Here is a 20,275-nt window from a genome sequence, read left to right as displayed (position 1 = left end):
ATCCATCCTTTCTTTTTTTGCTTGGACTTTGCTATTCCTCATCCTTTGATGTTGCTTACTTTCATGTTGTAAGAGAAGGAAACTTCACCTTCGGACAGCCCTTCATGCTTCAAATGGTAGATCTCCCCAGTGTGCGCCCAAACCTGTCTCCCCACCTCTCACTCTCCGAAAAATTGGTGCGGTAAATGCGTAGTCACACTGGCTGGGTTGCGGTTTTTTTTTGGGACGAACTTGGGACAGCGACAGTACTTTATGTTCAGTTTTTATCAAAAGTAAAGGCTGCATGATTCTCATTGATATCTTTCATTTTGTATGGTAATGAAAAACATTTTAGTAAAGCTTTCTTCATAATTTGATGTGATTTAGGAAGCAAACGTGAGGAAAGCAATGGAATGTTTACATAATGCCATCGTTTTGTTTTCCCTTACTGATTAATCACTTCAAATAATTCTATCATTTTAACCTATCCTTCATCAATGACCAGTGAATTTATTCGCAGTGTAAAGTTGGGATTTAGAAGTGTATACTTAAGATATAGGTTCAAATGTTAGTTGTAAATTTTCAAAATTGCCATAAAATGAATCAAGGCAGAATTGTTACAAAGAATCACAGGTTTCATATACATTTGAGCATCTGACACAATACACAATAGATTAATTTCGAACATTATGTACCTAATGCCATAGTAAAAAAAAAAAAAAAAAAAAAAAGCGTGATTACATATCATGTCATGAAACTCATTAATATTTTGAATAAGCAAAGCAAAGAAAAGGCATTTTCATCATCAAGCCCCTGCTTATATCGCTTTACTCACAAGCACTGGTCAAAAAGCAAGAGGGCATAACCTGTCCGAAATTAGATTAGGTTATGCCTAAAGTCATTGTTGCACATGCCACAGTTATTATTGGGTTTTAATAAACAGTTTTTATCTTTAAACGTCATTTATGCCCAAACGGATAATTTTTATAAAAACCATTCCTTTTTCATGCCATTATGCTTTTGTATAATTGACAATTGACTTCATATCGTATTAAGAAACGAATTTAGTTATTTGCTTTTATCAAATGGTTAGGTACTATTAATATATAATTAAATGCACTGTAACGTATTTAATGCCATACAGAATAGTTCAAGGCGAAACTAACTTTGATAAAGAGACTAATTTGTTGATGATTTTAATAGAAATGAAGTTTTGTAAAGTAATTTGCCTATTTTTCTGTGTTTTCTCTAAGAGATAATCAATGCAATAAGGAAAGAGGGATTTTAAATTCATTTGATTTAAAACCTTCTTGTTATTTATGATTACATAAACACACTTTGTTTTCTTCTTCTTCTCTTCATCGTATCATGTATCAAGTTTCTACTGTTGGAGAAGAGTATACTTCTTCTCACAGAGTTTATATTGGTAATATTTTCTTTTTCTTTTAAACAATACTCTAGTTTAATACAATAAAATAGAACAAAACGGTCAAATTATTTCACCATTTCATGATATTCCTTTATACGCTGACAATGAAAAAAAGATTGTCAACATGATTGTTGAAATCCCTCGTTGGTCTAATGCCAAATATGAGGTACTAATAAAACGATAATTAAAAAAAAAAAATAACCAATTGCAAATGTTGTAGATTGCCACAGGTGAAAAGTACAATCCAATTAAGCAAGATGTAAAAAAGGGTAAAGTTCGATTTGTTCGAAATTGTTTTCCTTATAAAGGTTACATATGGAATTATGGTGCTTTACCACAAGTAAACAAAGTACATCTATAAACTCATCTTGTAATATAACAGTGAATATAGACATGGGAAGATCCTACAGTGATTTCAAAAGATACAAATGCAAGAGGAGATAATGATCCTATTGATGTTTGTGAAATTGGACAAGAGATTGGTTACAGAGGACAAATAAAGCAAGTTAAAATCCTTGGTGTGATGGCTTTATTGGATGAAGGTGAAACAGACTGGAAATTGATTGCTATCGATATTAAAGACCCAATGGCAGATAAATTAAACGGTAAATAAAAACAAACAGTTTTTTCTAAACTGACACGGCTTTTATAGACATTCAGGATGTTGAACGTTACTTTCCTCAATTGATTGATTCAACTCGTCACTGGTTCAAGATTTATAAAATGCCTGATGGTAAGCCAGAGAACAAGTTTGCCTTTGATGGTCAATGTAAAACAAAGGTAAGGATTTGTATTTTTTATTTTCTTTCAACTCATCAATCCCTCTTTTTTTTTTCAGGCTTATGCAGAAGCTGTTATACATGAAACACATGAAGCTTGGAAAAGATTGATCGATGGAAAAACTCCTAATAAGTCAGACACTCATGATATTAGTGTGTAAGTGATATGAAATAATGTAAAATGTAAATAATAACTTGTTTGAAAAGTACCAATGTAACCGTTAAAAGCTCTCCTTATTATTCAAGTATATCGAAGGATGACGGATTATTGAAGGTAAGAAAAAGATAATGCAAATGTCTATTTGTTATGTAAACAAAGTAATTAGGCATTGACTAAGCATAAAAGAAAAGAAAATATTGAGAGTAAAGATGATAAATGGTATTTTATCAAATCTAAGCTTTAAATTGAATATAAACAGTGATGAATTCATCTTTGGAAATAAAACCTTTAGAAACCATAAGTGATATAAAGATCGTTGCCCTTATCAATGTCCACCTTTACTTTTAATACAAGATAAACACACAATGTATACTCTTTTTTTTTTTTGTCTTGAATAAATTATAGTGTAAATTAGCATAAATGAATTAATAGAATATTGTTGCCAACCAAAAGATACAGGCAGGTACACCAAAAAATGTGGTTACTGTTTACATTGTATGCAAATAGCCTACTAATGATATGAACTACAACATAAATAAAAGTTTGCAAAACGAATAAGAAACAAGAGTCATTAGAGGAGAAATTTAATGAAACGGTGATTAGGTAGTAAAATTATGAATCAAAGGATAATATAATAAAAGAGCTATAAATCAAGACTTATAATCTATTTGGCCATGTTACAAGCTAAAAATTCAGTAAACATTGAAAGTAGTTGCAAGACCATGTTAAACTCCATGTAAAAAGATGCCAAGATAAGTCTAAACTATATTTTTTACCTGTTGCTACCGAGCTATTCCATAAAAGATATTAGAAGACTGAGTGTTTGTGCATCAAGTTTTCGTTAGGAGCACTTAGGTAAACAATACTTGTTTCATCAGAAGATGGTGTATGTTATCCCTTATAATAAACAATCTAAAGTTTATCAAGTCGCGACTTCTACGACTTGTGCTATACTAATATTATCTGATTAATATAGGCATGGTTCTGTTCCATTTATAAGTAATGAATCTCTTTAAAGGAATCTGAAGTTTAATTGGGAAATGATGATCCTAGTCTAAAGTTTATGCCTCTTCCTTGTACAACTACCAAGTGACAGTTGTAAAACATTCTGCTTAAAAGATAATACATGTCTACTCTTAACAGTGTTTAAACTTTTTTTTTATTATTTTATTTTTCATTTGCATTGGATTTGAAAAATAATTTGCCTGGCCAAGACAAATTTTAAAAACTAGTCTGCTCCGCGACAGTTTTTGGGAAAAAAACTCCCACCTTCCAGGCGTCCCTTTCAGGCAGGATGAAAACATTCTTTCTCCTCACCTTCAGCTGCAGCTTCCAGTAATTTGAAAGGTTTTTGACACCACACCCACGAGCCGAAACACAAACCAATACCAAAATCCAATACCAAAAACCATATACCATAAATCTGTAAAACAAAAATATAATATAAGCTTCTAATATAAATATATAATATGGCTTATGACACATACCTCCACATTAATGCAAGGTTAGTGATTAGTGAAGGAGAAAAAGAACAGAATAACAACCCCTTTTTATACTTTTCAGATAAGGCTTTGACTACTTTTTTTGAACTTCATTTTCGCAAGTGACGATTGCATGTGATATTTTATGCAGCAAGTGGCGCCGTGTGACTGTGTCTTTCTCTGTCCATGTTTACGTTGATATGCCACTACATTTTCACACTTCAACTTCAATCTCAGCAAGAAGGGAACTTTATTTGCAGTCAGGGACCTCAGAAATAATAGACTTACAGCAAAAAAGCAGAATTATGAATAACACCATGTTTAAGTAAGCTAACTAGCACAAGGACCAAGGACATAAATTACTATGTAAAAACTTTTGAGTATCAAGAATGATATTGATGCAGATGGGTTGATTAATGATGAATGCCAAGTTAAAAAAGAATCTAAAGGGTTGACAAGAAACTGAATGGTGCATCTGATTCTATTGTACCTTATACAACTATGTTCCATAAATACAACCATAGAATAGGTTGCTTGTATAGCTTTAGTGATTAAGCCGTTATTCAGGTACTTTATGAAAAAATAAAACTGGTCAATACAATCTATTAGGATTAAAATTCTTTTCTTTATCCATAAATAAGCATCACTTTAAAACAAGCCTATATGAAGACGCAGAGGATTATGTTAATCGAGTATTATCTAATAAAGGCATGCTTAAAAGGCTTGCCTATGGATGTTTACTAACACTGATAATAATAATTCGAGTCAAGTCTTAATGATTGCGATCGGCTTATTATTTACTCTTTATTAAAGAATGAAGTCATTCAATTGGGCGTGCTACAATATAAATGATCGTTGTTATATTGAGTGCTACTTTAACGATGATCATAATTTTAGTATTCTTACAATTGTTTACAAGAGGACTATCTTTGATGACAGTTGAAATGGAACGAAATTGTGTTGTGAAATAAACAAACAGATAATACAAGTACTCTTGTTATCAAATATTAAGGGATCAAGATTATTTCGATTGATTTAGGTTAGTACGATATACTGTAGTATATGCATATTACAATATCGTAATAAATCCTCTTTCTAAGGAATTCAAAGTAAATAATACGTTTATGTTAAGTAAATTAACCATACACTTGTATATTTACATGACCATACCAACAGCAATAAGCCAATAAAACATTACATTAAGGTTGTGTTACTGAAGGGCAATCCTGTCGAATTAAAATAAGTTGGAACTTTTTCAAATATGGAGCTTTCTTACCTACTTTAACCAAGTATTCGGCAACATTTCATTTGCTAATTAGTCACCTCTCCTTTAAGCTTATTTTCTTTTATTGAAGAGTGTATATCCAGGATAAGAGCTCCTTAGATTAAAATACTTTTGATTTCTTTATAAGGTTTGATTTGCAATTGATATAAACATTTATCATAGTGTATAGAGAGATAGTATACCTCCTAAATAAGTAAATACACTATTGAATCCAAATTGTCTCTTTAAAGCAAACATTTGATTGAGAGACAAAGAATAAAAAGAACATGACACTCTGCATTTGCAGACGATGACGATTTGTATCATGAACAGAGTATAGTCTGTCTGAAGTGAAACTCGAAGCGGAGTCATTTGTTGAGAACGATAAGTAAGACCAAAGTGGAAAGAAGTGTATTAAATTGTGTTCAAAAAGCAGCTTTTTTAGATTAGAGGGTCGATCTAAATCTCCTTCGTGTTACTTGCATCTTTTTACGTGTTGCTAGTTCATTTCTTTGATTTGAATTCAATATTTATATGTAAATAAGTATAAATATTTATATTATAGCTTCATTATACATAATACTTTATCATAGTTTTATTGTAAATTTTTATTATTATCCAACTGATCTCTATTGCTATTCATTATGGATTAATCAAGGTACACAGGGAATGAAATAACATTCTCCGAACGATTTCATCGTCTTCTTACCAATAAAAGAAGAGCTACGCTAAGATTTCCGGACAAGCACTTACTGCGTTTGTTGAATATTAAACTATCGACAAATCTGATTGGATAAAATATAACACAGGCTTATTCTTTTTTTTTATCTTTGAGTAGTCATCAAATAGCAATTAAAATGACTTTTAGCTATTATAAAAATCCAATTGAATTTAAATAAAATAATGAAAAAATAGCAGAGAAAAGAAAAAGAGAGAAAGAAAAAGGGCTCCTTATCGGGAGTTTAAGCAATAAGCGTGCTTGCAGGTCTAAATTTGGTTATTTGTGCATCTACAGATTTATTCGAAATATTTCTTTGCATCTGATTGAACTTCAAAAAAAAAAAAAAAAAAAAAGCTTCATTTTAGGTATTGTATCGGTTCCGTCCTTTTGGTTTTTAAAGTTTGTTTTTATTTAATACAGTCTACAATTTTAATGGAAAAATAAAAATAAAAAAAAAAATGGGGCCGCCCAATTGATCCGATTAAAAAAATTTCCCATGTCTTTTTCTTTTTTTTCACTCTTTTCTTTTACTTTTCTTTTTTTATTATATAAAAATATCTTCCCCCATTCCTTTCCTTTATAAAAATAAATAATAATGAGCTTAAGTACAGTAATTGCATTTGCACTTTTATTAAAAAAGGTAAAAACAAGTATTCTTTTGGCAGAGTAAACTGTATTTACATGATAAAAAGATAACTCGAAAAACATCCAAAAAGAATTTAAAATCAAAAAGAAAAACATCTTCTTGTCCTGAGACATCATTAAATGAAGACCAAATAGAAAATACTAGTAGAAGATTGGAGGAGACTTCTTCAATTCCACAATTAAAAGCAACTTTACAGTCATCTTTGGAAGATATTATTTCACCTTCAATAAAAGAAGATTTAGATGTGGCAAATAATACAATTGAATTAAATCAAGTAAACCATCCAACTTTTTTTTTTTCTTTCTATACTAATTATGAGTAGTTGCCATCACCATCGTCTTTATCGTCATCAGCTGGTAATAAACAAAGTATAAAAAGGCAGTAAATGACAGTGATAATAATGCTTGTGATAATATAGGCTCTGATGTTGTTGTCACTGTGCGTGATTTTGCTTATCCAAAAGATTCACCACTTCACTTTGGTAATCCTTTACCATATAATCAATCCACAATTTCTTTATCTTCCCCAGATTTTACAGGAAGAGATGCTCGTGCTCTATTTGACTTTGTACCAGAAACGGAATATGAAATAGAGTTAAAAGCAGGTCAATTGATTTGGGTTCAATATCGCCAATGTCCTGTAAGAATTCATATATAAAAAAGCGTAAAATATGGATATTCATATAATAATTATTAGGGTTGGTTGATAGCAGATGTGGAAGATCAAACTGGTTTGGTGCCTGAATCTTATGTGGAATTTGTTTGAATTGTGTATTTTTTTTTTTCTTGTTTACATAAATAATACATTTTATCTTGGTATAAGATGTGAAAAAAAATAAGGCTAAACCATTTACTGTTTCACAAAATGATTACACTAGCCACCTTAAAAAGATACACAAATAAGGTCAATGTTGTACCAAACTACAAATACAACAAATACATACATCTTACAAAAAAAAAAAAAAAAAAAAAAGATTGATACTCACAGCAGAAAATGTATTATTAGAGATACAAATGATAGAAATAAACAATCTTTATGTGATGTGTACATCTTTTCGTTAACTATCAAAGGTCCATTCTTTGTTACTAGCTTCTATTTTTAAAAAAGAGAAAAATAGTTAGCACCGTATTACTTTCTCATTCTTTGAGATTATAAAGATAACAAAAAAGAATTACTAATGTTAGTGGCTATTCTATGTGTATGACAATATTCCTTTTATTTCCAGTCGATTTCATTCTAATTTGATGGTTATCAGATTCTGCAAGTCATTTCGATCATTAATAACAAGGATATTTAAAATATGAAGGCTTTAGGTGAGTAATATTTTTTTATACCAGATTATAGTTCTTTATAAAGTATGTCTTGACTTTTATCTTTTTTTAAAATAAACTTAGCCCATTTCTTTACTCTCTTTATTTATTTTAATTCTCTTTGACTGCCATCGTAGGCTGTCAATTTTAATTTTGGAATGATTCAAGAACATATCATTTATACTTTGGATATTGAACGAATGCCAACCATAATTGATTGAATGAAGAGAAAAGAGAGTGAATAAGAAGTTCATCTATTTCTGAAAAGGTCATAATGAGATTTAATTTCGGATGTATACAAACACCTTCTCCTTGTTCTTTATGTCTCCTATCTAATTAAGATCTTCTTCTTTTGTTTTAAACTCATGATACATAAAGCAAGTATTTATACTGCACAAATCATTTATCCTTTAGACCCAAATCGAAATCTAGATCTTCCTTTTCCATAAGCTGCTATTAAAGACAAAAGAAGGGTGATCTGAACAAGATACATCTATTGTGAAATAAGGAGAAATAAACAAAATGCAGGTTTCCTTGGTTATAAAAAGTTTAGTTATGAAAACACATGAAAAGAAACAACTCCTTGAATGGGGAATGCATAGGCTGTCATTGGAGGACCCAGGTAAGAAGTAGGTTCATAAAGATATCCCTTTAAAGCCTCTTTTTTTTGGATCTACAATTGAAAGGAGTGATACAATCGTCATATGTAATGAATACATTTTGATAGGGCAATAAAAATGACATTCGACTTTTTTGTTTTGTTGTTTTTGTTTAATGTGCAAATAAGAGAAAAAGAATAGATTGTTAATACAAAAAAAAAGAAAGGAGAACTTTGACAACCAAACTCCATGAAAAAAAGCAACATAAACCCAGCAACCAGGAAAAACTTGATATAAATTTTAAAGGGGAGAAAGCAAGGAAAGGCAAGAGTAAAAAAAAAAAAAAAAAAAAAAAAAAAATATTGGTTAATGATGAAGAGTATAAAACAAAAGTGGCGTTCATATTTATTGGTATATGAATTATCTTTTAACCTTTTTAAAACATGCTTTATTATAAAAATCACACACAGATACAAAGGAGAGATGAAGCTTTTATAAAAAATGTAAAAAAAAAAAAAAAAATAAATCAATGTATTCTAATAATTAACGTGTTTAGTTTTAGAAATGAGAAATGACTTCATAGTAATAAATGAATGAATTAATAAAAAAAAGATTTTATATGAAATAAGCATATAAAGTATATATGCGTGTTTTTTTTTGTTTTTTTGTTTTTTGGCATAAAAGCATATGGAGTAATGCAATCCCTGATCTTTGGGTTTCATTTCTTTGTTTAATGGGCCCTTGCTTTTCTTTAGAAATCTCTAAATAAGATGGTATTGATTGATGTAGGACTTGAATGAGCAGAGGAAGATGGGGTGGAAGGAAAGGCAGGTGGAGGTGGTAAACGAAGAGAAGGTAGTGAGATGCACATGGATTTAGGTGAGGCCAATGGCGAGCTGGGTGGTGATACGATGTATTGTCTGCGGTAGTGTTGAGGTGCAACTCTTTCTTTGGTTCTAGTAGATTGTCTTTTGTTTTGGAACCAAATCTGGACTGTTCTTGGGCTCATCCCAAGTCGTTTACCTAATTCTATACGAAGCTCGGTTGATGGAAAGCACGTCTGTTGAAAAACTTGATTTAATATATACAATTGCGATGGAGAAGCGCGTTTTCTTTTTGCTTTTATTGGTTCATCATTTTCAAAGAACACAGTATCTAAATTGGATGGGGATAGAAGACTGGATACGTGAAGAACGGATGGTTTTTGATGCTGTCTCTGATAAAAGTAGCAATTTGGGGTAATGATATTGGAAAGTGAAGGCAACGAACAAGTAGATTTCATGACAAGAGTAAAATATATGAGAAAAAAAAAAGAGAGGGAGATAAAGAAGGAAAGATATATTTTATATATTTTATATATATATTTTTTGGGCATTGATATTTGTGTATTTACGCATGTATATTAAGAACCCATTCCCCTTTCTTTTACTCTTCTTTTCAACTTGCTCCTATCTTTCAGCCTTTTCACTTCCGCAAACCCATTTCTTTATTCTCTCCCCCGCATTTCCCCTCCCCCTTCCTGAACCTGAACTCCACGCAACTCTATTTTAAACTTTTTGTTATTTATACCGTTGACATAGACTCCACTTCCCCTTATTTACTCCCCTTTGTAAGAGTGAGAAATATAATTGCCACGCAACAAAACGTTATTAAAAAAATAAGGGAGACAATAAACCTTGATTAACATTAATAGAATATAAACACAAGAAAATTCAATTCTGATCCTCCCTTTTCATTTAATTGTGTTATTCACTTTTGTTCTATCTCTTTACTCCTTAACTATAGTTTCCCATAATTGTATAGTAATTTACGTGCTTTTTTTTTTTGAACAATTATAAATAACAAACAAAAAAAAAAAAGAATGGGCTTTTCTTCATAAGATATCCTCCTTGATCTCTTTTTTTTTTTTATTTCCCTCTCTTTTTTTTTTTCTTTATGAAAATGATTTACAATATTAAAACGATATAACGAAAAAGTGCGCTTTTATTAAATTAATTTTTTGAATCAAATTCATAAAAAAGAACAAAATGAGCAACCAAGAAGGAAAAGGGTCAAAAAAAGGATCAAGAAGGTTTGCATCTTTCACTCCCCTTTCTTTTCCTCCTTTCTTTTATTTTTCCCTTTAGAGATTATTAAACAAAGGTCTACGCCGAGATAGAGAATTCTGGGAATCACATCTCACTACAAAAAGAAAAAAAAAAAAAACTTAAATCTTCAATTAGGGTGAAATATCCATCGGCCTCACTTCCGATTTGATAGAAAAAAAAAACCCTCATTAAACAAGTCCATTCAAAAAAGTAAAGTTTACATCTGCAGAAAACAAGCTTTTTTATTTTTTCTTATATAACATTTGATTTATAAAACAAAAAAAAGGATATCCTTTCTTTTTATATCAAAATTTTTTAGTATCTTTTGGATGGCTTTAACGACGTTGAGAGTAAACGTGAGCAAAAGCACGGGTAGTAGCACGCTTCAATTTGGATTGAGCAGCCTTGAGGTCATCAGCTTGAGCATCGTCAGCGCTGAGTTCCATCAATTCCATGGCTTCAGCGAGAGCGGTTTCAATGGCTTCACGGTCACCACGACGGAGCTTCATGTTGACGTTAGGGTCAGAGATGTTGTTCTCAACTTGGTAGACGTAAGCTTCAAGATCTTGCTTAGCTTGAACAACGGCTTCACGTTCCTTATCGGCATCAGCGTTCTTGGCAGCATCTTCAACCATACGTTCGATATCAGCAGCAGAGAGACGAGTAGAGTTGGAGATGGTGACATCAGCCTTGCGACCAGTGGTCTTGTCTTGGGCAGTGACCTTCAAGATACCGTTGGCATCCAAGTCAAAGGTACAGAGAAGTTCAGGGGTACCACGGGGAGCAGGGATAAGACCAGAGAGAGAGAACTCACCGAGAAGGTTGTTTTCCTTGGTCATCAAACGTTCACCTTCGTAGACAGGGAAAGTGACAGTGGTTTGGTTGTCAGCAGCAGTGGTGAAGACCTTGGACTTTTGACAAGGGATGGGGGAGTTACGGGGGACGACAACAGCCATGATACCGCCTTGCATTTCAACACCAAGAGAAAGAGGGACAACATCCAACAAGAGGAGGTCTTGGGTCTTTTCGTTACCGGCTTGGTTGGTAAGGACAGCGGCTTGGACAGCGGCACCGTAGGCAACAGCTTCATCAGGGTTGATGGACTTGTTCAATTCCTTACCGTCAAAGACGTCTTGGAGGAGAGATTGGATCTTGGGGATACGAGTAGAACCACCGACAAGGACGATTTCATCAACCTTCTTCTTGTCAATCTTGGCATCCTTCAAAACACGTTCAACGGGTTCGATGGTACCTTGGAAGGCAACAGAGTTGATTTCTTCAAACTTGGCACGAGTGATGTTGGATTGGAAATCAACACCGTCGAAGAGAGAGTCGACTTCGACAGTGGTTTGGGTCAAAGAAGACAAGGTACGCTTGGCACGTTCAGAGGCGGAACGGAGACGACGGAGAGCACGGGCATCACCGGTGATATCCTTCTTGTGCTTACGCTTGATTTCTTGGACAAAGTGGTTGACAAGAGTGTTATCGAAATCTTCACCACCCAAGTGAGTGTTACCAGCAGTGGCCTTGACAGCAAAGACACCACCAGAGATGGTCAAGAGGGAAACATCAAAGGTTCCTCCACCCAAATCGTAGATGAGAACGTTACGTTCGGTCTTGTCGTTGGCATCCAAACCGTAAGCAATGGCTAAGCACATCGTTAACAACTTTACTCTCTCTTTATATCCTGAATAACTTACCAGCAGCAGTGGGTTCGTTGATGATACGGAGGACTTCGAGACCAGCGATAGTACCGGCATCCTTGGTAGCTTGACGTTGACCTTTTCAAAATTTGTTTAGCTTTTCACATCATCATCTTTCTCATTCTAATACATACTGTCGTTAAAGTAGGCAGGCACGGTGACAACAGCCTTGGAAACCTTCTTACCGAGCTTAGCTTCGGCAATTTCCTTCATCTTGATCAAGACCATGGAAGAGATTTCTAATTTCCATATTTGTTAGTCACATTAGACCAATTAAATTTTTTCTTGTACCTTGAGGAGAGTAAGTCTTGGTTTCACCTTCGAATTCGACTTGAATAAAGGGGTTTTCATTTTGTTCAACAACGGTGAAAGGCCAGTTCTTCATGTCAGCCTTGACATCGGCATCATCGAAACGACGACCGATGAGACGCTTGGCATCAAAGACAGTGTTCTTGGGGTTCATAGCAGCTTGGTTCTTGGCAGCATCACCAACAAGACGCTCCTTATCAGAGAAAGCGACGTAGGAGGGAGTGGTACGGTTACCTTGTTCGTTGGCAATAATTTCAACACGTTCGGATTCCCAAACACCAACACAGGAGTAGCTATCGATTTCTTAATTTCGATTCTTTTTGTCTTTTCTATCAACTTACGTAGTACCCAAATCAATACCAATAGCACCCTCGTATTCAGCAGACATTTTTATTAAACTCTGAAGGAGAAGAAAAAGAGAAAGAGTAATATAAATCGTCCTATCTTTCCCATATAAAAAAATTTTGTCATCTCCGGTTAGTTAAAAAGGTCACTGACCGGGATGTGCAAGCCACTCTGTTGATTTTTTTATTTGATTGGCTGGTTTATTGAGCAGTAATTAGAATCAAGTTCGAGGCCGAGTCAAATAAAGCCTTTGAGACCTAGAGATTTTTACTTTTTTTTTTTTTTTTTTTTTTTTTCCATAAAATTTCATTTAAACATGTTTGCCCGTGCCACTGCTCGTTTCGGTAAGATAAAACGCGTTATTTTTCATTATATAAAAAGGTATTCTGATATGATCATTCCATAGCTGCTAGACCCGCCACTGCTTCTTTGAGAGGTAATTTGTATTACTAAAACCTTGATACTATTTTGCTTATCTAAAATATAATTAGCCCGTACTTTTGCTACTGCCAGCCGTGCCACTGCTGCTGGTGTCTCTCGTCGTGGTTTGGCTGTTGCCACTGCTGTCACCGCCGGTGCTCTTTCTTACGCTTATCTTCAAAGTAATTTTTTTTTCCCTTTGATGACTTTATCGTATACTAATCTATCTTTCTTTTAGAACCCATCTCAGCTGATGCCAAGCCCATCGCTGGTGTTAAGTAAAGATTTGTAATCAAAACACTTGCTGTTCATAAATACTTACATGTAAAAAAAAAAATAGGGGTTCTATGACCGAACGTACTTTCATTGCCATCAAGGTTTGTTACACACATAGATGACAAAGCAAAAAGCTAACAATTACAACAGCCTGATGGTGTTCAACGTGGTTTGGTTGGTAAGGTTATCTCTCGTTTTGAAGAACGTGGTTACAAGCTCGTTGGTTTGAAGGCTATTGCTCCTTCCAAGGAATTGGCTGAAAAGCACTATGAAGACCTCAAGGCTCGTCCTTTCTTTGCTGGTCTCGTCAACTACATGACCAGTGGTACCCCTGTTATTGCCATGGTAATGAGAAGAAATCATAAGTATCTCAATTGATTAATTTCCTTTTTAGGTTTGGGAAGGTAAGGATGTTGTCAAGCAAGGTCGTGCTATGATTGGTGCTACCAACCCTCTTGAATCTGCTCCTGGTACCATTCGTGGTCAATATGCTGTAAGTATAAAGTAAAACAAGAAAAGAGGGCCCTTGTTCTAATTTAAAAAAAAATAGATCTCCGTTGGTCGTAACATCATTCACGGTTCCGACTCTTTCGAATCCGCTGAAAAGGAAATTAACTTGTGGTTCGGTAAGGCTGGTGAACTTGTTGACTGGACTCCTGCCAACGCTGAATGGGTCCAATCCGACAACTAAGATCCTTTATTTATAAAAAGCAATAAAAAAATTGTTGTGTTTGGTTTTACACACTTTTTGTTGACGTAGTTTCTTGCATTTGTTTTAAAGTCTTTTCTAAAGTGTTGATACGACTACTCATCTCTTCCACTATTTTATAAAGCATCATTAATACCATTCGTCTTTTCTCTCTCTCTTTCTTTACGCTTTTTGTTCATGTTTGTGCTATTCTCATCAATCTTGTTTTGCTTATAAAAAGAAAAAATAGATGAGTAATTGATAGATTGAAAACAACTTGAGCAGATGACTTACAAGTTTATCAGCAAGGCTATTTAACTAAATAAAAGAATAAGAAAAAAATTAAAAGTAATATACAAATGCATACTTTACGTAAGTAGCCAAATCTTCAGGTAATTCTTGTGGTTTATTTGAACTCATAATAAAAAAAAAATAGGGGAAATTATTTGAGGCCCAAACTTGGCAATTTTAATGCATTTTCTTTTTCCTATTTTTATTTTTTATAAATGTCTTCTGAAGAACCCATACTTTCTGACGAACAAATTCTCGAATTTGAACAACAAATTAAAGACGAGGAAGCTCAAAAGGTACAACTTTAAAAAAAACGCGTAACAAGTTGATTAGAATGTTTGTGTGTGTGTGCCTTTTTAGATTCCTCTTGTATGCCAAGACGAGCCTATCAATAAACTTGAAGAAGAATTCAAAGAAAACCAATCCTTTTTACCTAAAATTAAAGTAAATCCATCTAAAATGATAATAAAAAGGGAGCTAACTTTTCTTTAAATATAAGAATCTTGAACTGAAACACGATCGAATTAGAAGATGTCGAGGCGATGGTAAATAGGCCTTTTTCTTCTTATTACGTTTTATTTTGCTCACCATAAAAACATTATTTTATAGGTAACTGTTTCTTTCGAGGTATATATATACAAAAAGGGGGGACTCCTTTAATATATCAATACATAATAATATTTCGTATCAGCTGTGGCCTTTAGCTGGTTTGAAAAAGTGATGAATGATGTATCTAACTTTGATTACTACCTTACTCAATTGAATGAATCATGCAACTTGTTAGAGAGTGGTGGTTTTCATAAATTAGCTTATGAAGACTTTTATGAAACTGTAAATGAACAGTTTCATCAGTTGCCACAATACAGAACTGACCCAGATATGTTACTTGTGAACTTTCAGTCAGACGAAATTAGTAATGCAATTGTTATGCATTTAAGATTTATGACCTCTGCTTATCTTCGTATCCATTCTGCCGAATATGAACCTTTCTTGATTGATGAAATGATCTCGATAGATGAGTTCTGTTCAAGAAATGTAGAGGCTTTTGGTAAAGAATCAGATCATTTGCAAATTATTGCTATTAGTAAAGCGTTGGATACTCCTATTCATGTTGTCTATTTGGATGGTGGTATAGAGGATAAAGCAATCATTCATGAGTTCTGGCCTACTGAAAAAGATGAATTGGAACGTAAAAAGAGTCCAATCGTTTTACTTTACAGACCAGGTACATACAATAGCACTTTTTTTTTATTTATAGCATTTTGCTTATTATCTAAATCACAGGTCATTATGATATTTTATATGAAAGAAAATAAAAATATTTTTTTTTATTCATCATCTTCTAAGTCATCGTCTTCTTCAAATCCAGTTAAAAGTGGATCATTTTCATATGTAGGCATAAGATATTTAGGGTCTTTCCAAAACTCGGCATCTTTTGTTAACTTGGTATGGCAACCTTTCTCTTTCAAGTGTGCTGGAATATCAGTCAGGTTTTCCAATACAGTTCCACATGAAAAGCAAGTATTGAGTGACGATTGATGACGAATATAGTTAATCAATACAATAGTTTGGTAAAAATCAAGTTCTATGCATAGCAACAACATCTAAGTTCTTACTGTTATCATTTCTTCTTCTTCCTTACCTTTTTCCTTTCTTATTTGACTCAAATTAAAGTCATGCTCAGTCCTCATATGTTCAAGTATTTCTTTAGGACTAGACAAGACATGTGTATCAAATAAACACATCGTCGGTTCTGGTTCCTCTTCCTCCCAATCCTCCCATGTCTCCTCATCCTTATCATCTTCGTCACTTTCATAGTTGTCACGCTCAAAGCTTTCCCAGTTCTTGCCTGGTTCTAAATAGTTGATGACATAGAACCGATCGTATTGTCGGTTTTTTGCTGCAATCTTGAAATGCTTCTTCTTTCTCATATGCTTACGCAAAACCGCAGGACTTGTAAAGATCTTTTCACAGTATAAACATTGGAGGCTATATAAACAAGTTAGAATACGTCATCTTTGCTATTTTATATCCTGCCTTACTTTGAAAGTTTCGCCTCTAGAGTGTCTAAAAATTCACCAACATAAACCAAATTATCTGGTAAGCCAATATTAAAATTATGCTCGGAAAACATGTGTTTAAATAGCAGTGGTCTATTTAGAATTAGAAACAGTTTAATCATGCCAAATACGCAAGCTTATCTATCGCTATTACCTGTTTTCGCCTATAATTTTACAAAATAGACATTTTCTAGGACATTTTGATTCTACTTCACGTTCATGCTGTTGGTATTTTAATACTTCATTCTATAATAACTTACATTAGTTATATAAAAGAAGCTTTTATGCGTATTAATGATTCATACCAGTTTTGAACGTTGTAATTGTTCTCTGATTTCTTTATCAAGACTGCATTTTTCAGGATCAATGATGTATACTATTCAATACACATTTAGTTTCCAAGGAAACAACACAACTACTTTTTTTTACCATCATTCTCTGCTTCCCCAAGTTCAGAAAGTGACTTTTTCTCCAGCTCCTTTGCCCAACGTTGCAAGTAAGCATTCAACGAGTTGTACATGTGGTGAAGGTTTTTGAAGACTAACGCATGATCGTTCTTCAAATGAGTTACAAGTGATGTTGTATCCAAGAAGGGAGCTGGTGACTCACAGTCATCAAAGAGACATGAAACAAAGGTTGCTGTATGGTAAGGAGGTAGAGGCAAGTCAATAGGGTCCACTGTATCCTCTTCTTCCTCTTCCTCTTCTCCGTTAGAGTCTTCCTCAGCGGCATGGAAAGGGTTTGCTTCTGTATTCTTGGGCTTCTGCTGAACCTTTTTTTTTCCAGTCTTTTTCTTGTATCCTGAAGGCTTCTTTTCTTTTGTATTAGCTAACTGTTGCTGCTGTTGTTTAGCTTGGATCTTGGGTTTAGAATGTCTTCTATTCTTGGGTTGTTGGTTGGTTGTAGTAGGCGGTGCAATGTGTTTATGATTTGAGACTGTGTGCCATTCTGTATCGTCTGCCATTATAAGTTAATTAAAAAAAAAAAAAGAGAGAAAACTTCTATCAAACTGAAGATTTATTCAGCCTTTGTGCTCAATTGAAATACCGATGCCTTTTCCTTGAACAAGACCGTCCATATGAAAAAGATCAAGTGGCAAATAAAATAATCAAGTTGGATGAATACGTTTATTGTATTAATATGTCGTTTTCAATGCTCTAAAATAATATCTTTGACAATAATGCTTTGATCTTAATATTTCCGATCGTTTCGAGAAGGTTCGTTTGGATGATAGGAGACGTGTTTGTGCAAGGAAAAAAAAAAAAAAAAAGAAAAACAACGCAAGCAGTTTTGAAATTGGATTAGAGAGTAAGTGCTTCAAAGAATATTTCATGTTATCTATTAATTTGTTTGGATATATTTAATCATGTCTATAAAACATTATAAAGAAGAATGAATATAAGAAAAGATAACAATTATCTAGGGTCTATCTATTTTAAAAAATAAAGAAAAGCAATAGATCAGAGGCTCCAATTTTCAAGAGTTCCATGTACTTTCTTGTAAAGGCTCTATTTTGTAATATATAACTATATTAAATAACAATATACGCGCAAAATGAATCAAGGTTAATTGTATGATGTGTTACGAAATACCTTATATTTGCCGATCTGTGCAGAGTGTTACATAATGTAGTTAGTCATAAAGATCAAAAGAAAAACTTGCTTACACTTTCTTTAAAGTGCATCATGTCCCACAATTATCTGCTAAATTCAATATTGTGTGACTCTTTAAACGAATCCTTTTTTATTAGCCGAAATCAAAAGAAAAATGCTGCGATTTTGTCCGAAACTAAGAAAGGACGAGCTTATAAATCAAGAATATAACAGGACGACAGCTGTCAAAAATGTTATCCATCATGAAAAACATGGCTTCAATGATGTAATATTTCTCATTAAAACTTATACAAATGATGCAACACAGAAGGGTGGAGATGCTACATTTAAACCTCCGTTTCTTTTTTTTTTTTTCCTACTCAACATCCTCGGTTTATAATTTACTTCTTTTTTTTTTCCTCTCTCTCTTTTTTTTTTTTGATTGTATACAAATGGCATTAGGTTTTGGCAATAAGAACAAAACCAATAAAGAAGAAGAAGTGCCTACAGCTAAAGACGTTGATTCATTATCTATGAAGAACTTGGAAGAAAAAAGTCAATTTAAAGAGTTCAAAGAATTCTTAAAGGTCGTTGTAAGCTTTACAGGTGACCTTTCTTCATTAACATGTCCCGCTTTCTTCTTGAATGGTCTCTCATTATTAGAATACGGGTAAATAAAAAAGCACATATTTGATTTTTATTGTATTATTAATTTTTTGGGTAGTACATATTGGGGAGATCATCCTACTGCTTTTCAAGCTATTAGTAAAGCTCAAACGCCTGAAGGTAAATCGCTTGCTATTATGTAAATATATACGAAAAGACTTATTTAAAATAGAACGTATCTTGGCTATCTGTCGTTGGTTCATTTCCACTTTATATGGCAGCTACGCATCTCGTTGCACAGATGGAAAATATGAGAAAAAGCCTTACAATCCTATTTTAGGTGAACAGTTTCATTGTACAATGGGGGATGCAAAGTGTGTTTGTGAACAAGTCTGTCATCATCCACCTATTTCTGCCTTTTATCTTGAAGATGAAAAGGCAGGTGTCAGTCTAAATGGACACAGTAAGTAAAGCAAGAATGAAGAGAAGTCATTGATAATAACTTGTTTTTATCAGCTGGACAAAAGTCCAAATTTAAAGGAACTTCCATTCGAATTGAACAAGTGGGGAGAGCCGTTTTATATCTCAAGCAATATGATGAACAATACATGATTGATTTTCCTGATCTTTTGATTCGAGGTGTATTGACAGGTGGTGCCTTTATTGAATTAGGTGGGTCATGTACAATCATTGGTAGTAATAATACAAAGGCTGTTATCGAATTTGTGCCAAAACCATGGTTTGGAGGAGAATACAATCATATCAAGGGATCTGTTTATGCTGACGAAAAGATTCATTATCACCTGTCCGGTCGTTGGAGTCATCAATCCTTTTACAGCGATGCAAAGGATGACGGCAAGAAGGAATTACTATTCGATGCAGAGGCTGAGCCCATGGCAGAGCGCCTGACAGCCCCCGTTGATGAGCAATCTGAACTTGAATCACACCGTATTTGGGGACCAGTGACAGAGGCATTAAAAGAAAAGAATTTTAAAGTGGCAAATAAGGAAAAAACAAAGATTGAAGAATGGCAGCGTGGCGTTCGCAAGCAGAGAGAAGAAATAAAGGAAAATTGGGAACCCAAATTATTCAAGTTTGAAAAGGACTTGGATGCACAAAATGGAACCGAATATCAAAAGAAGAATTACGACTTAAAGAATAGAATAGATTCAAAGCACCATTTAGACGCTGGTGCTTGGACTTATGTTCACTCACTTCACTCTAAACAACATTAATAAAAATGCAATCAGTTTTAAAAAAAGCGGTTTATTACTTTTTTGTATTTAAAGAATGTGTATTTTGATAACGTAAAAAGACCCTGTGTCTGAAAACCAAAAAAAAAGGCACTTTAACTATTAAAGCAAGAGTGAACAAATATGATGTGAACACTACGTTCATCCAATGAACAATAAAAGTAGTATTAAAATACCAATTGTACCTTTCTTTTTATCTCTCACTCTTTGCCTTGACTCATGTTTATAATAGGCTTAAAAAATGAATTCATTCATAATTTTGATAAAATTTTCCTCT

At 33.5% G+C, this 20,275-nt stretch overlaps 8 protein-coding genes across 8 annotated transcripts; 5 read left to right on the top strand and 3 right to left on the bottom strand.

The window, feature by feature from the left end:
- Positions 1-1,532: 1,532 nt before the first annotated feature.
- RO3G_11072 (uncharacterized protein) lies at positions 1,533-2,591 on the top strand (the record flags this gene model as incomplete). Its single annotated transcript, XM_067665656.1, has 7 exons — positions 1,533-1,574; positions 1,629-1,748; positions 1,800-2,013; positions 2,061-2,188; positions 2,247-2,344; positions 2,395-2,461; positions 2,514-2,591. The coding sequence occupies 7 exons, from the start codon at positions 1,533-1,535 to the stop codon at positions 2,589-2,591; spliced, it is 747 nt and encodes a 248-aa protein (XP_067521757.1).
- Positions 2,592-6,408: 3,817 nt separating this feature from the next.
- Positions 6,409-7,224, top strand: RO3G_11071 (uncharacterized protein; the record flags this gene model as incomplete). The annotated part of the gene is made up of 5 exons (XM_067665655.1): positions 6,409-6,453; positions 6,506-6,733; positions 6,782-6,815; positions 6,878-7,098; positions 7,156-7,224. The coding sequence occupies 5 exons, from the start codon at positions 6,409-6,411 to the stop codon at positions 7,222-7,224; spliced, it is 597 nt and encodes a 198-aa protein (XP_067521756.1).
- A 1,895-nt stretch (positions 7,225-9,119) lies between these two features.
- RO3G_11070 (uncharacterized protein) lies at positions 9,120-9,650 on the bottom strand (the record flags this gene model as incomplete). Its single annotated transcript, XM_067665654.1, has 1 exon — positions 9,120-9,650. The coding sequence occupies one exon, from the start codon at positions 9,648-9,650 to the stop codon at positions 9,120-9,122; it is 531 nt and encodes a 176-aa protein (XP_067521755.1).
- A 1,140-nt stretch (positions 9,651-10,790) lies between these two features.
- RO3G_11069 (heat shock 70 kDa protein 2) lies at positions 10,791-12,855 on the bottom strand (the record flags this gene model as incomplete). Its single annotated transcript, XM_067665653.1, has 5 exons — positions 10,791-12,103; positions 12,156-12,236; positions 12,293-12,397; positions 12,450-12,760; positions 12,809-12,855. The coding sequence occupies 5 exons, from the start codon at positions 12,853-12,855 to the stop codon at positions 10,791-10,793; spliced, it is 1,857 nt and encodes a 618-aa protein (XP_067521754.1).
- Positions 12,856-13,128: 273 nt separating this feature from the next.
- On the top strand, positions 13,129-14,199 carry RO3G_11068 (nucleoside diphosphate kinase; the record flags this gene model as incomplete). Its single annotated transcript, XM_067665652.1, has 8 exons — positions 13,129-13,156; positions 13,219-13,248; positions 13,304-13,414; positions 13,471-13,510; positions 13,573-13,609; positions 13,659-13,853; positions 13,903-14,001; positions 14,059-14,199. 8 exons carry the CDS (start codon positions 13,129-13,131, stop codon positions 14,197-14,199), a joined length of 681 nt encoding a protein of 226 aa, XP_067521753.1.
- A 503-nt stretch (positions 14,200-14,702) lies between these two features.
- On the top strand, positions 14,703-14,795 carry RO3G_11067 (uncharacterized protein; the record flags this gene model as incomplete). The annotated part of the gene is made up of 1 exon (XM_067665651.1): positions 14,703-14,795. The coding sequence occupies one exon, from the start codon at positions 14,703-14,705 to the stop codon at positions 14,793-14,795; it is 93 nt and encodes a 30-aa protein (XP_067521752.1).
- Positions 14,796-15,815: 1,020 nt separating this feature from the next.
- RO3G_11066 (uncharacterized protein) lies at positions 15,816-17,511 on the bottom strand (the record flags this gene model as incomplete). The annotated part of the gene is made up of 6 exons (XM_067665650.1): positions 15,816-16,072; positions 16,130-16,476; positions 16,530-16,640; positions 16,702-16,793; positions 16,853-16,923; positions 16,977-17,511. 6 exons carry the CDS (start codon positions 17,509-17,511, stop codon positions 15,816-15,818), a joined length of 1,413 nt encoding a protein of 470 aa, XP_067521751.1.
- A 1,080-nt stretch (positions 17,512-18,591) lies between these two features.
- RO3G_11065 (uncharacterized protein) lies at positions 18,592-19,980 on the top strand (the record flags this gene model as incomplete). Its single annotated transcript, XM_067665649.1, has 4 exons — positions 18,592-18,809; positions 18,864-18,925; positions 18,978-19,208; positions 19,262-19,980. The coding sequence occupies 4 exons, from the start codon at positions 18,592-18,594 to the stop codon at positions 19,978-19,980; spliced, it is 1,230 nt and encodes a 409-aa protein (XP_067521750.1).
- Between the last annotated feature and the right edge of the window lie 295 nt (positions 19,981-20,275).

The sequence above is a fragment of the Rhizopus delemar genome, genomic scaffold (genome assembly GCF_000149305.1).
Source record: "Rhizopus delemar RA 99-880 supercont3.8 genomic scaffold, whole genome shotgun sequence".
NCBI classification, from domain to species: domain Eukaryota; kingdom Fungi; phylum Mucoromycota; class Mucoromycetes; order Mucorales; family Rhizopodaceae; genus Rhizopus; species Rhizopus delemar.
Note: the sequence above shows the minus strand (reverse complement) of the source record. Positions and strands in the feature narration are given on the sequence as shown.